The sequence below is a fragment of the Lemur catta genome, chromosome 12 (assembly GCF_020740605.2).
Source record: "Lemur catta isolate mLemCat1 chromosome 12, mLemCat1.pri, whole genome shotgun sequence".
NCBI classification, from domain to species: Eukaryota; Metazoa; Chordata; class Mammalia; order Primates; family Lemuridae; genus Lemur; species Lemur catta.
Genome location: NC_059139.1, coordinates 45,334,704 through 45,356,352, shown reverse-complemented (window position 1 = coordinate 45,356,352; position 21,649 = coordinate 45,334,704). Strand labels below are relative to the sequence as shown.

Here is a 21,649-nt window from a genome sequence, read left to right as displayed (position 1 = left end):
AGAAATACCATTTGATCCAGCAATCCCATTACTAGGCATCTACCCAAAGGAAAAAAAGACATTCTATAATAAAGACATCTGCACTTGAATGTTTTCTTTTAATTAAAAGAATATTAACATGACATTATATAAAATTAACATGGGGTTATTAAAAAATAGTCAAACAATACAAAACTGTATAGAGTAAACAGCAAGAATTTTTTACAACTTTACCCCCTAAAGGTAAGAAGTAGTTTAGTATGTATCTTTCCAGATTTTAATACATATTAATATATACTAAAATATAAATATGTGTATACATTTTTTCTTTTTTAGAAAAAAATAGGATCAAACTATCTGTATTATTCTGAAACTACCTTTTCTTTGGTTACTATTATGATCATCTTTCTACCACACAGGTGTCCTTATAGAAGGGCAAGCCTAGAGTTAACAGTCCTACCACGTACAGAGAACACTTTACATGAGAAAGAATAAGGGGCACAGAAGAACAACCTCGTTATGTAAGTTCCTAAATATACTAAAATATACCTCGTGGCCACACTCAGCCCCAAAATTTAACAAATGTTTCTGACCACGGATAAATTTATAATGTCTCTAGGTCCCATTTTCCTCATCAGTAATGTGGAAATAATAGATCTACCTCACCAAGGATATTGAGGGAAACAAATAAAATGAAACACGTAAAGTGCTTAAGCACAATGCTGAGGACATAGTAAATATCAATAAGTAACTGAAAAAATAATTACTTGTTTTCGTCTTTAGGAAAAAAAAAACTATGTGAAAGCATTTTGAAAATAGAAAAGCACTTCACAAATACAGTCTTCAACCAGAAATAAAAATACAAATACAAAATTGAGAGAGAGCACAGGTGAAGGATACGAATGGCAGTCTTAAATTGGCAGCTTGTCCTCCACTGGAAGCTCCTAAAAGGGGACGTACGCCCCAGGTCAACACACATCCAAAGTAGTAGATACCCTGTAATCTGTACCCATACCTCTTCCACACCTGCTCTACACCAATGTAGATCCCTATACCTCTTCACATGAACTGACTCCGAGAAAATTTTAAAAATGAATGGAAAAGCTCATTCATTCAGCCCAGTGGCCTATCTCTGAAAATATCTAACCCAGGAATAATGTATATGGAATTATGCCTTTCCTAATATCACTCAAAACACCCCATCACATTAACACGGAAAGCAATGAGGAAACAATAACCTGGTCTTTGATGAGCGCCAGTGCAGATTCCTCAAGATCCAACTCATAACATAGCCTCATGAAAAGTGGTCCAAACTTATATTCCCCCAAAGTGATATTTCTGTTCTCTGCATGGTACCTGGAAATCAAAATGATTCAATGAGCCAAAAGGTAGGACACAGAAAAAAGGATGGACAGGCACCGTGGCATGTACTATGCTAGGTGCTGTGGACATAATAAAGAATGAGGCACCGTCCCAGTCAGGAGAGGGAGAAGTGGAGAGGCATCCTGGAGTGCAGAAGTATACCAGGCATTTAAACAAACAAACAAACAAAAAGTTTGTTAGAGGCTGACATATCCTGTGAAATAAAAAAATAAATGAAAAATGTACATTGTAATCATTCTCCAAATTTAGTAACGACCTGCTGAGACTACGTGAGTGTACCTTAGAAAATAGCACAAACCTTACAGCTGCAAGTGCATCAGAAAGAGCCCCACCCAGAGGAGGACAAAAGAAAGGACTTGGGGGGGAAGCTCTGTGCTCATCCCCACAGAGGATGGCAGACAGCAGGCAGATGCACTTAAAATTTACAGCAATCTCTCTGCTTTTCTAAGCATGGGGAAAGGCACATGCGAGCTGCAATCACCTAGCTAAACAAGTTAAATGGAGTTTTGAAATTTTTAATTTTAAGAAAAGACTAATTTTAAACACAGTGACGTCTAATATGTGGCTTGAGATTTCTACAGGTAGCCAGTCAGAACTGCAGAACTGTAAATCACCAGTGTAAATTTACTTTCCATAACCAACTCTTTCTGCTTTAGACACCAAGATGACAATCTGGTGACAAAAGAAGCACCTCATGATTACCTGTAAATCAGATTTTAGAAAGATTTATTCATTATGAATCTTCATATTCATAGAGATTCATGTAATGAATGAATCTAAAAGACCCATGGGGAAAAGCTCAGACTTCATAAAACGGAATACTTTTTATCTTCTGCTAAAAATCACTGAGGAAAGTCAGAGTAGCATTATGGCTAGTCTATTCTAAACATAAGTACTGCCAAATAGAAAGATGATGTGTATTTTTAAAGATACAGTTCACAATCCAATTATAGAAGTTAAAAATAATATTCATTGCCTCATTACAACACTTATGAATTATCAGAAGGCAAAATAGTATACTAAGGGTTTTCAGACTCTGAATCTCAATGGATGATTCAAATCCCAACTCTTCTACTTACAAACTTCATAACCATGAGCAAATTAATTAACCACTCTGTGCCTCAGTTTCCTCAACTGCAAAATGGAGAGGAGAAGAAGAGAACCCAGCTCGAAGAGTTTTTTTGTGAGGATTAAATGAGACGATGTGCCTGGCACACAGCAAGTCTTCAATACACGTTAGCTTTTATAAAGTGTAAGGCACGCTACAGAAAGCATATTTAAAATCAACATATTTCAGCAACTGGTCTCACAAGAAACTTGTGCCAGATTAAAAACAAAAGAAAGCAAAAACAGAAGTTTTCCCCATTTGACATTCGCATTCTAAATGGCATTCGCACTAATAAAAGTGCTAGAAAGTCACTGAGATAATGAATCATCTCCTGGACAAGAAATATTCAAGTATGAGGATCTAAAATCCCTCTCTAAACCAAACAACAGCATTTGGTCAAGATTATGAGGGGATTAAGTTGCTCCTCATTTTTTGGCTCAATAAACAGCTTGTGTTTCAGCCCATGACTCCCCTTTCCCAGCCGTCGGCTGCCTGACTCAGGGAGAGAACAGGTTGGTTAGGCCATGGACCCACCCATCTTCCCACATGTCCAGCTGTCTACAAGTTGACAGGGAAAGGACAACTGGGTATAGAATTATTAGAATCAATAAAGGAATTATGAGTCATACTTTGAATGTTTATGATAAAAATAAGAATGGAAAGAGTGTTCAGAATGTTTATCTCATTCTGCTACTCTTACAAAGGTCTGACAGCTTTGGATGGTAAAAAGAGTGAGAGGAAAACAGGCCAGAATACAGAATTAAGTTTGCTGATACAGTGTGACTATACAATACCATAACCATTTTGGAAAATAATCTGACAGTTACATTGATAAACTTTAAAAAGTTCATATCCACCAATAACCAAAATGAAACCAAGAGTAAGTTTCATGCAGAGAGTTGCTCATCATGGCACTATTTATATTGGTTAAAAATTAGAAATAATTTAAAAGTTCAACAATATGGGTACAGTTAATTAAAATGTTCAACATAGAATAGAATATTACAATGCCATTAAAATATGATTCCTAAGTATATAATTAACAAGAAAAAATATTTGTTATAATATTAACTTAGAAAATATGAAAATATTATTACACGTACAGTAATAATTATAACTATGTAAAATTAAACCTACCAAAGCCACAAAATCTTTACATGGGGAAAAACAAATTTATGAAAATATTAACAATGGTTTCTTAGATGTAGGAGATGGGCCCCAGAGATGGCTGCCATCAATCCTCCCTCCCTACATGTGCACACTGCTCTATCCATCCAGAGGTGGAATCCATTTCCCCTTGACTTTGATCTGCCCAGGTAACTTGCCTTAAATAGGAAAAGCTGTGTGAATTCCATGACACTCCATAAGCCCTGGCGGCTCCCACCTGTACTATGCGCTGGTGCAGCTGAAGCTGAATGAACGAATGGAGAGGCATATAAGGAGAGAGGGAGGCCACATGGAGGAGCACTGAGGCATCAGAAACATCAGAGAGGCCTTCTTGGACCATGCGGTACAGCACAGCCCAGCTGACTTCAGCCAACGCCAATAAAGAGCTACCCAGTGGAGATGGGCCTCAACTCCTGACCCATGGAATTGTGAGAAATAATAAATAGTCATGTTTTTAAGCCATTAAGTTCGGTCATGGTTTGTTATGCAGCAACAGATAACTGAAAAAGCAGAATCTGGGATATATTGTTCTTTCTACTTTTTTGGTGTTTTTCAAATTTTCAACAGACTTAATTTAATTTCTTTTACTTTAAAAATAACATTAATTTTTTCATATAAAATTAATCATGTCCACTGTAGACAAGTTTGAGAACTCAGAAAGATAAACATTTAGACAAACAAAAAATATATAATCTATTAATTCCCAGAGAACCACAGTTAACTTTTGGTATATAATGTTCCAGTATTCTATATATGATAATCTTGTATTTCTCTCTATAAATGTACAATATAAATGCAGGTCCGTGTATAGAAATATATCTTTAAAGAATGGTGAAAAGCAGCAACAGACTTAATTTCAGAAATGAAGCCTGTTGATTTGATGTCACATTGCTCCCTGTTAGGTGAAACCTTTGCTGGCTTAACCAACAGCAGGCTATAATTACATGTGAGTTCTCTGTGACATAGGAAACCCTAATAATGGATCAGAAAGGTATAACAGGCATAAAACTGGAAGAGGAAGAATAATTAGGAGTGAAGTGATCCAAGAGACACACATTGAAGCCTGAACTAAGACACTGGTAATAGAGACAGAGACAGAAGGGCTAGAGATGAGAGATATCAAGGAAGTGAAAGTAATACGATTTCTTATTCTATCAGGAAGAAGAAGCAATGAGATTAGGGGAAAGAGGCTCCAAATTATCTGCCCTGAGTGACTAGTGAGATAGAAAACACAAGAAGAGGAATAAATTTGTATATGTTGAATTTGAAGACCTAGGGGATATATAAGTGGAGTTAGTGAATAGGCTGGTGATTTCTTTAGACACAAAATTATCTGTTTCTCTATCCTCAGCACCTGGCATAGCACCAATAACTGTTTTTTCAATGCATGAATATAAATGTCTAGAGTGCAAGGTAGGCATTTGGACAAGAGATTTGGAATTCATCAGTGCAGAGGAGATAGCTGAAGTCTCAGAAGTGGATGAGATTGCTCAGGGAAAGGAACAGAGTAAGAAGAGATGAAGGTGGCAGAATTTTAAGGAAATGCCTCACCTGTAAATGACACTTTTAGCCAGCTCCATATCATCCCGGGACTCACATAAATGAAGCAAGGTTTTCAACTCCTCCTTCAAAATGAGCTTGTTCTGGGTCAATTTCTCTTCCAAGTTTCTAAAATAGGTTTCTAGAAGAAAGCACAGTACAGTGGCCATCACTGAGGCTGACTGGGATTGTAAGGAGTTTGTCCTCAGGGAGAAGAGGAAGCCTATATCCCCGCTCACTGCCAAGGGGCATGAGAGGGGCTCACAGACACACAACTCCCATCCCTGGCTGATCTCCTTGAGAGCAGCGAGTGTCAGCAGATGGCCCAGGCCCACTCAAGACTTTATAAAACAGAATCTCTGGGGGGTAGGAGCATGAGAATAGGCATTTCTGATTCCCTAGGCAATCCTCAGGTATACTACAGTCCGAGAGGCTTAGCCTAAATAACTGAATTTAGAGGTGACTCATGAGAAAAATAAAGATAATGCAGCCAGATACCCAAACCATCAATTGGCAGAGCACCAAGCAGGGAAACTAAAAGGAAAATGTGACTTGAAGGTGGGTTTATCCACAATGCTACCATAATTATGACCCACATAATTCAGGAATACTTTGTGTTTCTTTCATGTGATTCAACTTCATTTCTTTTTCATTCCTCTTGGTCTCTCTTTACTCAGTTGTTAGAAAGCATGCTACAGCATTATGTATTGGGTAGGGGGCAAAAACAGTCCTCTAAACAGCAGCAAACACTCTTCTACTGACAGCAGCATTTCAAGGTCATCACAGTGTATTGTTGTTCCTTGTCTTTGCATCTGATCCACTGGGGGGACAGTCAAACATCAAAAGGAAGCACTGCTTCTTGGCAACAGGAGGGGGCTGTATTCTCACCAAAATGTGGGGTGAGATGCAAGGCAGGCACCAAGCAAGCATCTGCTTTCCAGAAGGCAGAACTGTTGTCAGTATCAGAAGCTGCCAAGAAGTACTACAGGATTTGTTCCAGGCCCAGAGCTTTGAAGGAATGCTGCTGAAAGGAATGGCAAAATATACATTAAAAACAAGAACTAGAAGCTGAGGTAGACACAGCTTTCGATTTATAATAAAAGAAGCCCTACTAGGTTTGAGATAATGCAGTGGATCTTCCAATCTTTACTTTGAGAAACATATAATGTTAAAGGTTTTAGAGATGGAAGGAACTGGGCTGAAATTTAGGCTCAGCCACTTGCATGCTCTGGGGGAGACCTTTGTCTGTGAGACTTGATTCCTCATGTGTAAAGTGAGGATTGTGATACCTACCTCATGGGGTTACCTGAGATGATGTGTGTAAAGCATTGAACACATAGTAACTGCCAGTAAATAAGACATTATTGTTCTCATTCTCGTTCCTTCCGTCACCTGTTAGATCTAAGAGGATTTAGTCTATTAAATATTTCTAAGCAATTTCCAATCTATAAGATCTCAAAGAGATGACTTTACATCTTATACCTCTTAATCCTTCTTAAAAAACCTTAAGAATCCAAAATTTCAATAGATGTAACTTGTGTTTTAAGACAAATCAATCAACACTTCAGTGCTTATATTGTGCATTCATATTCAGAGGTATTCTTCTTTGTGTGAGACACACCAAGAAGGATAAGGCATAGTTCCTGCCCTCAAAAAGCTTAAAGTCTATTCAGGAACAAGATATATTTAAATAAAACTGTCTGAAAACAATGATGGAAGAGGTGACATGTGAATGACTATAAATGTTATAGGAAAGAAGAGTTCTACTATATCTATTATGGCTCAGAGTGGACAGAAGAGTCCTATTATGACACCTATTATGACTCAAGACAGACCAGGTTTGGTGGAAGAGGAGGGGTACCAGTGAGGAAGCAAGGGGCTGAATAGAGTTGGAGAAACCGGAGGGGGCATTCTAGGTATCAGTATGAGTAACAGAATAGAACTGGTGGTGAAAGGTGTGGAGGAAAGAGCTGTGACTAGATTAACAAGAAACCACACCGGACTCTAGAAAGGTAGGGTCCATTATGGAAGAACTAGGAAGCCAGTGGGGCGAGTATGTACATAGTGTGGCGTACAACAGTGTACCACCGTGGGTTCTTAAAGTGACAAGGTTGACAGGATTTTATAAATAGCAGTCTAACAATGGAGTAGATTGGCACTGATTATTGCCTTTCAGAATATGTGCGCAACTGTCACAGCCTTATAAAGACCATGACAATTGGAAATAACAACTAGACAATGACATGGAGCCCTAATTACAAACCTCACATAGCTCTAAAATACCTGGAGTAAAAAGAAAAGACTGAAGTGAAATCTACATTGAGTCTACTAAACTAGAGACAAATATACTCTCCCCCACACCTAAGGATTATCTTCTTGTCCCGCAGGTGTTGTTATATGTCAGTATGATTAGCGGACCAGCAAGGGAACACTGATTTCTGGAGGACTAGACTGTGAGGGAATGGAAGCAGGAAGTGTTAATCAGGTGCTCACAAACATATGGCAATTAGAGGAGGAAGAGCTGGGCCTAGAGCTGAAAAACTCAATAAGGACAAAAAAGAGTTATTAAAAGAGAGAAAAAAGTCTTGGATGTGTTCATAAAGGAGCTTGAAGTACAGGGAAGAACTCTACATGCAGGAGGGAGGGAATAAATGCAAAAGCATTTCTCAGATGGTGAAAAGGAATAGAATCTAGGGTGGTGTTCCTCTTGTATAGCTTTTTATAATAAAAATTTCAAACATACCCAAAAGTAGAGAGAACAGTATAATGACCCTTCCTTCAATTGCCCATCACCTAGCTTCAACAATTACCAATATTTTGCTAATTCTATTTCCTCTACATTCCCCAAATACATTGAATATTTTCAAAGCAAAGCCCAGATTTCATACAGTCAAGTTTCTCCTGTTTAAGAAATCTTTGATCCTATTGACTTGCCCCACACAGAATGAAAAATATCAAAATGTTATCATCGCATATAGCATTTTTGTTTCATTTGATTTCATTTATATATAGATATATATGTGTGTGTATTGGAGATGCAACATAAAATGCAGTTTTCATGGAGGGTTACATCAAAAAGTTTGAAAGCCAGTCATCTAGAGTTCTTAAACTTTATTGTACATATAAATCATCTGGGGTCTTTCTATCTGCATTTCTATCAACTACGCAGTAGATGTGGATGCTGCTGTTCCTCGAACCATACTTTCAGCGGCATAGATCTAGAAAGGACTAATCGTAGCCCTAGTTTTAGTATTTCTCTGAGATCATGGGAGCTGGGATAAGAGGAGAGCTGTAGACTTTGTAGTAGTAGAGTGTGAGATGAAAGGTAAATGTAGACTAGGAAACTAGAATAAATGGTCTCAATTTTTTCTGAGAGGTAACTGAAGGAGAGACTGAATAGAGATAAAAACAGAGGAAATCTGAATGACAGATCCATGAAAAAATGAATAGATTCCATTACCTTTGGTGCCAGGAAGACTATATGCAACAGCCACCTTCTTATGCTGAAATTCTTTTAATTTCATAATATTATCTGTAAGTAGGTATCTTCTAGCTAAAAATTAGAAAAAGAAAAAAGTAAAATCATTTTGGCTGTTTTATAGTTAGCAAATAACATAAGTAGAGCTTGATTGCCTTTAATTAACTGATCTTATCTTCATCTATTATAAATGATCCATCTAGATAGGTACTAATATGACAGTAATCCTGGTGGGAAAAAACATTTCCGAACTACCAGAGAATGTAAATCCTTGGCAAGAGAATTTTTATTTGTGTGCGTGAAAGGGCTTAGTAGTGATTAACTAACTGCATGTGGGGACTGGTAAACAGGAAGCTGGGATGTGAAGGACAAATAGGCATTTGCCATCTGGTTAAGGAGTAACAAGGGCATTAAACAGCTAAAATTTAAATGCAAAACAGTCATATCTAGTTTGGGCTTATCTAGGGATAAGCATATTGTGTAATGCAAAAAGCTGAGGTGTGACCACTGCAACTCCCAGTTTTGTTATTTGTGAAATGAGGGGGTTATGGCCTCTTGGTCTCTAAGTATCCTCAAGATAATCAGAAATCACTGATCACAGCTTAGTAATTTGGGAAACATCATGCTTTCTTTAGGATCCTCAGCTGTGAATGAGATAAAATGGATGAAGTTTGGCAAAGAATCACCCACTAAAAGAATTCTATGTTCTGTAATAACAAGGTAACAATAAAAATTGCTATTTATTTATGAAAGGGCAGTCCCAGGGAAGTGCTCAAGCGCAGGTCTCTGCTGCTGGCCATGCGCAAATCCCACCTCTACCAGTTCTCTCTGATCTTGGGCAAATTACTTAATCTTGATGTTTCCTCTGTAAATGCAGAAAAGAACGGTGCCCCTTTCACTGGGTGTTATCTAGAGCCAAAGAATTAATATAAGTAAAATGCATCAAAATAATGCCTAACACAAAGTGTTGAAATATTTTTATTATCACTCACTAGCATTTTCGGATTTAATCCTTTTCATAAAAATGTTAAGGAATAATTTTGAAAATGAGGAGACCTGCCCAAGGTCTCTTAGATTGTTAGCAGAACTGAGGCTTCAAATTAGGGGAGTCTAAGACCTCCGTTCTCAAACCCTGCAAAAAAAGTACCAAGGGGGCAGCGATGTTCCCGGAGAGCAATGTCGCCCCGTCCTAGGGAGTACACTACAGCCCCAAGGGCAAGACCCCAGCCGTCCTTCGGTTTCCAGGGACTGAGGGCATCCACGACCCCCAGACGCCACCGCTGCATCCACGCGCAACTAGCGGGCGAGGGCGCGCTCCAGCCAGTGTGGGATGCCTGGCTGGAGGCAAAAAGATGCCTGCTGTGGTCTAACGCTCCCTTCTTTCCCATCCCTCCCCTCCTTTCACGGAGTGAGGCTGCCGATACCTCCAACAGAGCAGCGGCAGCAACTGGAACCGGGGCCTCCCACCCCGGGATACAACGGAATCCGCGACACTCGCAGCGGAACTTGTCTCGGTGGCCGAAATGCGGCAGCCATACTTTCCGGGACCTTACCAGCCGCCGGAACCGGGAAAAGGGGCGGAGCATCGGCCTCACCAAGAACACCGGACGCAATTCGTCCAATTCGGCTGTAACCCCGCCCCTTCCTCTGCCCGCCCCGCCCCCAACAGTCTTTCCGTTTGCTATGCGCGAAGATGGCGGCCCCCATAGCACGGCGCGGAGTGCTCCTGGTGCGGAAAGTGGTTCTGCCTCAGATCTCCCCAGCAGGTTGGTGGCTGCTGCCTTGGTGAGGCTGTTTCAGTAGGCCGCTAATGACCCTGTTCCTAGAGTAAAGGGAGTGATAGGCTTTCAAGAGGAGAGAAAATGCTCCTGGAATCTGGTTGCTAGAGAAACTTGAGGGTGTTTGATAGCACAGAAAAAGGAATTAAAGTCCCTGATTTATCTTCTTCCTTAAAATAGTAGTTCTTGTCCGTCCAAAGGTGTGAAGAGCAGAGGAAGGTTATGGCTTGAGGGATTTTGCGTATGATTTGCTGGATTTTTGTGTTAGAGTGGTTGTCTTTTTGTAGACCCTGAAAAACCCAAATGTGGCCACCCTTGGGGGCTCTGACATTTTTGTCCATTCTGAGGTTTCTTTGGAGGGGCGATAGACGTTTTCCCCACCACTTTACACTTGGCCAGACCCCTGGTCTTCACTTCGTGGGAGAATTTTTCAGTGTTAATCTCACTTTACCTGATGACCTTGAGCACAACTCTTGATTGGCCTTTCTTTGCTGTAGTTTTCCACGTGTAGGTAATAAATGCTAATAGTTACTTGCAAAGTACTTTGATATCTGAATTGAAAGGCAGCCCGCTCAAAGCCTGCTTAGTAGACCGGATGATGAAAACATTGAAAGTTTTAAAGTGTTTACAGAAGCCAAATTGGCAATAATGTTAACCACATAATCCTGACAGACATATTTGATTATATGATTAAAATGCAATAATCACACTTGATTATATGATTAAAATGCAATAATCACACAAACATATTTGATGATATGATTAAAATGCAACAATCACACTTTCCAATGCTTATGTCTTCTTTCCAGCTAGCCCCTATTTAAAAAACAAACAAACAAAAAAACAACAACCAAAACAACACACCTTCTTGCTGACACTTATTTAAAACAGCTATTAAATATCGACGGGAACTTAACAGAATGGAGGAAGGCAGCTAAAATGATCAAGAGAATAACAGGAAAATGAACTGAGATGAACTAAAAAAGTAACTTTGAAGAGGGAAAAAACTTATTGGGCACCTATTACATAGCGGATATTGGGACATTCACATATGCCCTCACATAAACTACAATACCAAAATAGGCATTATTTCCCCATTTTACATATAAGAAAGAAGCTCAGAGATACTGTGTAATTTGCCCAGATTTTCATAGCATTTATTAGCGAGGCAAGGATTCAAAGTTAGACTTTGTGACTCTAAAGCCTGTTTCCACAATCATACTATTTCCCTTTGAGTATAAAAAATGTTTGGAGACATTTGATCAAAGGTCAAAATAACTATAAAATATGTAAGGATATGGACGGAGCCAGTCATTTTTCACCAAATTTTGAAATTCTGGTCCTTGGAGGTCTTTCAGAATTAAATGGAGAAAACATTTCTTTTTGCAATGGATGATTATCTTAAAGAATATTGTTGACCCAAGCAATAGCTGACTAACTGAAAGGTAAGCAGCTTCAACAAAAGTCTGTATATACTCTTGAGTGGTATATTCAGAGTGGGATTAAACAGGCTCAGAGACCTAAATCTATGAGACTGAGGTCAATCCATCTGCTTGTTAATTCAGGTGTGGTCTGAGGACTAGCATCATTATCATGCCCTGGGAAATTGTTACAATGCAGAATCTGTCCCCACCCAGCCCTACTGAATCAGAATCTACATTTTAATGAGAGTAATATCCATGTTAAAGTTTGAGAATCTGATCTAGGTGTCCCATTTTGCTATTGTCCACTCCACTTAAATTCTGTCTCTGACTTTATAGAAATTCTTTGGTTTTAATGTTAATATACAGACCTTCCAATTAACGCTTACAGGGATGGAAAGAACTTTGAATGGTATCATTTGTAAAGTATCTCAGAAAGATGAACATCCCGCTTTAAAAGGCTTACATCATGGAATGTCTATGCTTAAGGTAACGGAAGGATTGGATTATATATAAATTCACACAGATGTTTATTTATTTGTTCTAGTGGGAAGATAGAGAATACCAATAGTATTCCAATATTGTGTTTAATCAGCCCCCAGGCCATCTAATAATGTTTGGCCATGGTCTTCTATGACCTCTACGTAATTATCTGGCATTCATTCCAGTTTCCCTCCCTTTTTTTTTCTTAAGAAATAGGGTCTTTCTCTGTCTCTCTCTTCCCCCTCCTCTCCCCTACCCCACTCCCCAAATCTGGAATGCAGTGGTCCAATTATAGCTCACTGTAACCTCAAACTCCTGGGCTCAAGGAGTCCTCCCACCTCAGCCTCCTGAGTAGCTGGGACTACAGGTGCATGCCACCACACCCAGCCCCCCCCTTTTTAAATGGAGTTATTGAGATATAATACACATGCCATACAATTCACCCGTTTAAAGTATACAATTCAGTGGTTTTAAGCACATACACAGAGTTGTGCAGCCATCACCACAATCAATTTTAGGAAATTTTCATCACCTCGAAAGGAGATTCCAATCACTCCTCATCTCCCCCAACCTTTCCGAATCCCCACCCCCAGCCTTAGGCAACCACTGTCTACCTTCTGTCTCTGTAGATTTGCCTTTTCTGGAAATGGAAGCATACAATATGTGGCCTTTCGTAACTGGCATCTTTTTCACTTAGCATAATGTTTTTGAGGTTCATCTATGTTGTAGCATATATCAATACTTCATTTTTAATTGCCAAATAATATTCCATTATAAGGAAATTTACCACATTTTGTTTACCCATTCATCAATTGATGGATATTTGGATTGTTTCCACTTTTTGCCTACTATGAATAATACTGCTGTGAACTGTTGTGTATAAATTTTGTGTGGACAGGAGTTTTCATTTTTCTTGGTAATATACCTAGGAGTGGCATTTCTGGGTCATCATGTTCACATTTTGAGGAACTTCCAAACTATTTACTAAAGCAGCTGCACATTTTACATACTCACCAGGAATGTATGACTTTCTAGTTTCTCTGCAGCCTCTCCAACAGCTGTCATTATCTGCATTTTGCATATAGTGGTAGTGAATGTGCTGTGGTATGTCCAGGTGATTTTGTTTTACATTTCTCTAATGGCAGATGATCTTAAGCATCTTTTCATGTGCTCAGTGGCTACTTGCATGTGTATATATTTTTAGAAATATCTATTCAAATCCTTTGCCCATTTTTCATTTGGGTTATCTTTTTTATTTTTGAATTGTAAGAGTTAGTTGTATATTTTGGATACAAGTCCCTTATTAGATAAATGATTTGCAAATATATTCTCCCATTCTTTGGGTTGTACTTTCACTTTCCTGAGATTGTCGTTTGAAACACAAAAGTTTTTAATTTTGGTGAACTTGCCATTCATTCTTTCTCATTCATTCCTTGGGCTCATGTTTATTGAACATTGCTATCACCATTGTGCCGGGTGCTAGGAATACAGCTATGCATCTTGTGTGTTACCTCAAAGTTGGCTTAGGGAGTTTCTCTTGTTTACAACTAGGGTACTGGGTAAGGTGACCAGCTTTATGTGAAACTGGGGTAAATATGCAGACTCAAGTCAGATAGAAATGTTTATGCTTTATGTGAAATTGGGGTAAATATGTAGACTCAAGTCAGATGGAAATGTTTTTAGGACTAATTATTATAAGGCATTCAATTTATGAGTTAAGCAACAGTCAGCAGGTGTTTTGGGGTTCTAAGAGGAAGTTAGTTCTAGAGTTCACCTGGGCTAAAATTTAGTGGCAACAAATGTCTCCTAGCCCTAAAGTTATAGGAACAAAATGATCAGCATTTTTACCCTTAAAATTACGGTGCAAATTTTCAGTTTCTTTGTATGCTCTACTTGTTAGAGGTTGGATGCATTTTGTTATGAACTGAATTGTGAACTATACAGTATTGGTTGTAATATTATATTAGAATTTTTAAAATATATGATCTAGTAGTTGAAAATGTAACAAAGGCATGTTTAATAAAATAGATACATAAAATGAACCTGTGTGAAACTGTGCCTGTTTAAGTAATTGTTTTTTTCCTCAGGTAAAAGATGCCTGCTTTCTGCAGCATATGTGGACAGCCATAAATGGGACACAAGAGAAAAAGAAGATTGTCACCTTGGTAGGTACCTATTGGGCTGTTATGGGTCATTTTCAGTCATTCCATATGTTTACCATTATATACTCATGTGATGTATATATGAAATTATGCTTTTATGATGATTCATTTCGGGTAAGCACATTTTAAGTCTTAAAAAGAATTAGACTTTTATACATGGCAAAAAAATTTCTGCTGTCCATTTCTAATATTTCATTTTTGCCTTGACAGTTAGTCTCTTTAAATTAGGTAAACAACAATTCTTTTCTTTTTTGTCTATTTTTATCGTATGGTCTTTATGCAGCCTATCTCTGTTTTACAGAATTTTGTATTTTATACTTTCATCCTTTTTTATTGTCAATCTCTTTCCTTTCCTAACTTCTCTTGTGGTCTTCAGAGCCCTTTTTGACTCTTCTCTATTTCCTTACCAGGTGAGAGGTTTGAAAGCAATGTTAGAATCTCGTGTAAGCTTTGAGGGAAGATAGTTGACTAACATCTTCCCAGGCAATAGGCTCCCAATTATACTTCTTTTCCCCCATTCCCTATGTCATATTACACAGAGAACAGCCTTTCTTTTGTAAAATACCAAGGCCCAAAAGAAACCACTGACCTTATGAGCACTTTTTATAAACATACATACTTCAGACTTTTGGTTCTGCCTGCCCTTTCAGTATATATAACATCATTGGAACATTGATAAAGTAAATAGATTGGTGATAGTTTTAAGAGCCTGATGTAATTTTTGGATTGATTCCAGTGCTGATCTAATATTTTCTCCCAGATTTGGTTGTTTTTTTTTTTTTTTTTTTTGGCTTATGTCATATAAGAATAAAGTTCCCTTGTGTTTATGGATTCCTCCTGTAAGCGTAGAGAACACTGTTGTCTGTAATGGATACGTTATTGTAGCTGTCAAAGAAATCATCATTTTCTTCCCTGATAATGTGATCGCACAAGCAGAGTTGATTTTGAGCTCTGGAATGGCTGCGTGGGCAGGGGCCAGCCAAAGCAGAGCTGTGGAAGATCTGAAGATAATCATAGCCTCTCCGTAAGGAACTTACAGTCTCCCTATAGGAGTCTCACTTTAAGAGACTCAGGACAATCTTTTTATAACAAATACTTTATAGTACTCTTTTAAAAATTATCCTGAAATTAAATTCATACATAATATCTATCTATACGTATTTTAAAATCAATATAATTCCCTTATGATACAAAGGAGAAACCGAAGGAAGGAAACTTACAATAAATAATATATACAAGGAGACTTTAAAAAGTTTGTGGGAAAAATAGAATTAAAAAACACAAATAAAAAAGATAAACTTTATATCAACATAAGCTCCATCAAGGTCAAGACACTTTTGTAAGGAATGATACCAGCTCTTTAGTTTATCCTTAGAGAACTGAGGGTTCTGGGAATTTAGCTATGTCAATGCAGTCTTTTTTACATTATTAACCAAAGAAAAATAGGTACCCTGTAAAGAATTTTTTAAGATTAGGAAACAAGAAACAAAGAGAAGTCAGGAGTTGCCAAATCAGGATTATAAGGTGGGTGCTTGAAGATTTTCCATCAAAACTCTCCAAAATTACCCTAGTTTGATGAGAGGAATGAGTAGGAGCATTGTTGTAATGAAGGACTTTGCTAATGCTTTGGCTAACTTTCTTAAAACTCTCTTATGATAAGCAGATGTTATTGTTCTTTGGCCCTCCAGAAACCCAACAAGCAAAATGCCTTGAGCATCCCAAAAATCTGTTGCCATGATTCTGTTCTTAACTGGTCCCCTTTTGCTTTGACTGGACTTCTACCTCCTGGTGCCATGGCTTTTTTGTGCTTTGTCTTCAGGATCATACTGGTAAAGCTACATTTCATCTCTTGTTACAATTCTTGGAAGAAATGCTTTAGGATCTTGATCCCACTTGTTTAAAATTTCTAATGAAAGCTCTGCTATTGTCTGCAGCTGATCTGGGTGTAGGGTTTTGGCATCTATCCAGTGGAAACTTTGCTCAGCTTTAATTTTTCAGTGAGAATTTTGTAAGCTGAACCAATTGAGATGTCTATGGTGTTGGCTATTGTTTCTGCTGTTGTCAGCCCTCTTCAACTAGGGCATGAACAATATTAATTTTTTCTTTCAAATGGATATGGATAGTCTGCCACTGCAGGCTTTATCTTCAACATTCTCTTATTCCTTCTTAAAACAAGTTATTCATTTGCAAACTGCTGATTTCTTTGGGGCATTGTCCCCAAAAACTTTTTGTAAAGCAGCAATGATTTCACCATTCTTCCACCCTAGCTTCATCATAAATTTGATGTTTGTTCTTTCTTCAATTTTAGCAGAATTCATGTTGCTCTGACAAGGGCTCTTTTCAAACTAATGTCTTATACTTCATAGTGCCTCGAATTAGATCCTGTGCAGACATGTTATAACAAGTTAGTATGAGTTTGTTTTGGTACAAAAAACTCTTGAGCTCCACCATAGTTTTTTCATAATATGCATTTTCCTTAAACTTTTTGAAGACCCCTCATATTTCAATATATAAGTAAATGCTTAGGCAAAACTACACTATGAAAAGAAACTATGAAGTAGCTAAATGCTTGCACTTAAATGTAGCATCCCTATGAATACGTAGATGGGTACTGATGTCGTATATATACTGGTGAATTCAAATATTAGGAGTAGCATTATATTGACATAATTTTACTAATAAAATTCACAGTACTTGGTAAAGTGATTCAAAGGTCTATCTTCTCTCAATTTATGTGGAAGTGCACTTATGGAAAATTCAGCTTATTTTCAATTATAAAAAAATACTGTGTATGTAAAATGGAGTTCTGTTAATTATAAACAGATTTTTCTAGCTGTGTGAATGCAATTCACAGATGGCATGGTATGTGGGGCAAATTTTTTTAACTTTTTATTTGGAAATAATTTTAAGCTTACAAAAAATTACAAAGAACTATATACCTTAGTCTGTGTCTGTTCCTTATAACAGAATATCTGAAACTGGGTAATTTATAAAGAAAAGGAATTTATTCCTTATAGTTATGGAGGGTAGGAAGGTCAAGAGACTGCATCTGGTGAGGGCTTTCTTGCTGGTGGGGACTCTGCAGAGTACAGAGGTGGCACGGGGCATCACATGGCAAGGGGGCTGAGTGCTCAGGTCTCTAGTCTTCTTCTTATAAAGTCACTAGTCCCACAACCGTGATAATCCATTAACCCATTAGTCCATGAATGGAATAGTTCATTCATGAGGGCAGAGCCCTCATGACCCAATCACCTTTTAAAGGCGCCACCTCTGAATACTGCCACATTGAGGGTTAAATTTCAACATGAGTTTGGAGGGGACAAATATTCAAACCATAGCACTACCTTTACCCAGATTCACCTGTTGTTACCATTTTGATTCATTTGTGTTTGCTTTTCATCTCTCTCTCTCTATATATATATATATGTATATATACATACATACATACATGTATGCATATATATATTTTTACATACTTTTTTAGTCATTTGAAAGTTTGTTGCATGTATTGTAGCCGTTTATCCTGAATACTTCAGTGTACTTCACCTGAGGTAACAATATCCTATTATATAACCATAGCATGGTTACCAACATCAGAAATCTTAACATTAATGTCATACTTTAATCTACTATTCATATCTTTGTCAGTTGACCCAAAAATGTTCTTTACGGAAGTGGTCCCCAACCTGTTTGGCACCAGGGACCAGTTTCATGGAAGACAATTTTTCCGCGAAAGGGTGGGGGTAGGCAGAGCTCAGGCAGTGATAGGAGTGATGGGGAGCAGCTGTAAATACAGATGAAGTTTGCTTGCATGCCTACCACTCAACTCCTGCTGTACACCCCCCACTCCCAAGTTTCATGGAAGACAGTTTTTCCACAGAAGGGGTTGGGGGTGGAGAGTTCTGCAGCGCAGTCCCTAACTAGTCCAAGGGTTGGGGACCACAGCTTTATAGCATTTTTCCTCCTCCAATACAGGATCCAGTCTAGGATCACATATTACATTTAGTTGTTAGGTGTCTTTAGTATCCTTTAATCTGAAATAGTTCCTTATCCTTTCTTTGTTTTGTATGCATTGTCATTATTTTAGAACACAGTCTCTTTTTTTAATAGAATATTCATCTTTTTGGATTTGTCTGCTATTTTCTCATGATTCGATTCATGCTTCCCCAGCCAGAATACTCTCAGTGCTATTGTGTCCCTGTCAGGGTATCATATCTAGTCATACCTGATACCTGTATGCCAACTTTGATCATCTAGTCAACTGTGTCTGATTTCTCCATTGTATTGTTATATTCTGATTAATAGGCTATGGGGAGACACTTTAATACAGGGCAAATATCCTGCTGCTAATCAAAAGTTTCCTCTGAGATTTAGCTTCCATTCATGGCTTCTAGCCTGCATCTTTACTATGATTGTTGCAAAGTGATGATTTTTCAACTCTAACAATTCTTTCAGATTTACTAGTTAGCACTCAGTATTCTACTGTAAGCAAGAACCCTTCCTTTTCTCTTTTTTTCATCTGTTTATTATCATACATTATGTTTAAATCTCATCAATTCATGGATTTTTTAAATGACTTATTACCATCCTTAATTATTTTGGTGGTCCAGTTGTCCCAGATTTGGCTAATAGAAGCCTTTTCTAGCTGGCTTCCATCCATCCCCTCCAACCTCCTTCTTTTATATCTTCCTTACTTTCTCATATAACAAGTTGTTCTGGGCTCATCTTTTATCTTTTCTGACCTAGTCCTGGAATCAACCATTTCTCTGCGGAGCTCTGGTTCCTTCTGGTGAGGAATGGCCTTAGAAACCAAGATACAGGTGCCAATTGTCCTTTTGCTACCATGGAATTTTTGCTTCTTGGCCCATTCAGTAGATGGAGCTGGGAAAAATTTCACAGCATATACACATACGTACATATTTTAGAAATAATGAATTCATACCAATACCTCCAATTCAAGTTCATTCCCACATGATTGTCTGTACCGAGAGCCCTGGCTCCCCACAGGGACAATGTTTTGATGTATGGGACTATTTCAGCATTGCAGGTCATCTAATTTTCCTGTCTTCTGCTCATTAAATGCCAGCAAAGCCTTCCAGTCATTGTGACAGTCAAAAAATACCCCCACGTACTCTAAAATGCCCTGTGTTGCCAATACTGCTCCTTTTGGGAACCACTGTTCTAGTAATAAGACCAACATGGACTCAAGTAATTATACAGCAAGGCTTGTTCTGATGTGCCATATATGAATTATAAGCAAAATGCTCTTGAAGTACAGATAAGGGAATGATGAATTCCAAGAAAACTTATTAACACTTTCTGAGGTATGAAGGAAAGATTAGATGAGGCCACTATGTTTGGTGTCTTGGTGTTGGGTCTAGTCACACAAATCCAGGAGAACATTGTCACGGATACCTGAGTGAGCAGAAGGTATTTGCCAAAAAATGAGCATAATCATCTGTAATGCATAAATATCACATGGAAGTAATTGTCTCCTTCTCTGTTAAGACTAGTTTACTTATAAAAGCAGTCCTAGCTACCAATTACTGAATTCTTTCCTGCCACTGTGGCTGTCGTCCTCTCTGCCTAGAATACCCTCCGTACATCCTGAATCTCTATGTAGTCAGAATTGATTTTTCCTGCCTTATATTCTTGCAGCACTTTGAGCTTTCCTTATGTAGTGTGATGTGAAAAGTCTGCACTCGGGAGACAGACATCTGGGTCTGAATCTCAGTTCTGTGGCTTTCGCCTGTCACTACCCTGGGTTTTTGTACCTATAAGTTAGAGATGATGATGATGCCTGCCTCAGTGCCTGGCAGATAGTAGGTGCTCTAGAAATATCTGGAATGAATGAGTGAGTGCCTAGGCCCCCTGATTTTACTCCTATATAAAATATAAAATGTGTGAGGTGAAATAAGGTTTTGGAACTCAAGTTGCTTGGAATAAAAAGTGGCCTTTTGAGAGGATATTTTTCCTACCGTGTAATAGAATATAATTGTTACAGGATCTCATTCAAACAGACTATTCTTTTCTACATGACATTACTACTTGCTTTCCCTAATGTTTGAGTGTTTGGATTCGACTACTGCTGGCACTGGCAGTGAGGCCGCGCGGGGTGGTCCGGGAGGGCGCCTGTCGCTGGCTGCCTAAAGATCTGGCAGCAGAGGGCAGTATAGCCTCTGTGAGAAGCCGCCGCCCAGCCAGGGAGCCGGGCACAGAGCGCAGGCATTTGGGGAGCGTGCGCGTGCGCATAGGGCGGCCCAGCATGTGGAGCGCGGCGATTGGACGCCGCGAGCTGCAGGGCCGTGAGGTGCCCGGAGCGGGCTCGCTGATTGGGGGAGTGAGGAGGGCAGATATGAGGCATTCATTCCTCCGGCCCCCATTGGATAGCGTGGCCGCGAGGGGAGGTGCCAGGGTGTGGGGGTGGGCTTCCGTGTCCTGGAGGATTTCGCCTCCAGCCAGGGAATACCTCGGCAGAAGCGTTCGGTTCTGGGGCCTCCTGTCTTCAGTCTCATTAGTAGTTTTCTGTTAGTGCCTTTCGGGGCAGGCTACTGGGCATCTGCCCGGCCCCCAGTATAAGGGAAGTTTATTAGCGCTGACAGCTTGAAGGATGCAGTACTGCTCCTTGGTGCGGTGTACCGACGCAGCAATTAGGCAGGCCCTCGGACTTGACAGCCAGAATGCAGCCCTCGTTCGGTGCCAGCTGTGTGCCATCCTCTGTGCTAAGCGTTTCTCACGCACCGTCCTGTTTAATACTCACAGCAGCTGGCTAAGCAGCTATTATTCCACTTCAGAGTGGAGGAAACTGAGGCTAGAGTCTAACATTAGCTTGAGGTTATACGGTGTTCTGTTGCCTTCCGCTCAAAAAAAGCTTTCTCAGTGATTGCAGTGTAATAGTACCTGAGTGCCATGGGGTCTTCCCTTTGCATTAAAGTAGTAGAATTCTTCCTTTTTAAAAATACTTTTTTTTGCAGTGTAATATACATACTAAAATGTACAAATCATAATATTTATGTCGATGAATTATCATAAAGTGAACAAGCCAGTGTAGGAAATAGAGCATTTCTACCACTCCAGAAGCTCTTCTTGTGGCCCCCACCTTTCTCTTCAAAGGTAACCATTATCCTGACTTCTGACACTACAGATTAATT

General features: G+C 38.9%; 2 protein-coding genes across 3 annotated transcripts in view; one reads left to right on the top strand and one right to left on the bottom strand.

The window, feature by feature from the left end:
* Positions 1-8,720, bottom strand: part of PTCD2 (pentatricopeptide repeat domain 2) — a 28,305-nt gene extending 19,585 nt beyond the window's left edge. Inside the window, exons 1-4 of one of the 2 annotated variants that reach the window (XM_045566109.1) lie at positions 8,637-8,720; positions 6,065-6,197; positions 5,189-5,318; positions 1,218-1,335 (exon numbers count right to left, since the gene is read on the bottom strand). In XM_045566109.1, the coding sequence (XP_045422065.1) occupies positions 1,218-1,335; positions 5,189-5,217 (147 nt within the window). In that variant the 5' untranslated portion in view covers positions 5,218-5,318; positions 6,065-6,197; positions 8,637-8,720. Of the gene's footprint in view, positions 1-1,217; positions 1,336-5,188; positions 5,319-6,064; positions 6,201-8,636 lie in introns of both variants that reach the window. The other variant, XM_045566108.1, reaches the window with a different exon arrangement.
* A 1,614-nt stretch (positions 8,721-10,334) lies between these two features.
* The window catches only part of MRPS27 (mitochondrial ribosomal protein S27), an 86,591-nt gene continuing 75,276 nt past the window's right edge, over positions 10,335-21,649 (top strand). Inside the window, exons 1-2 of the mRNA XM_045566107.1 lie at positions 10,335-10,420; positions 14,424-14,501. Of these exons, the coding sequence (XP_045422063.1) occupies positions 10,348-10,420; positions 14,424-14,501 (151 nt within the window). The 5' untranslated portion in view covers positions 10,335-10,347. The remainder of the gene's footprint in view (positions 10,421-14,423; positions 14,502-21,649) is intronic.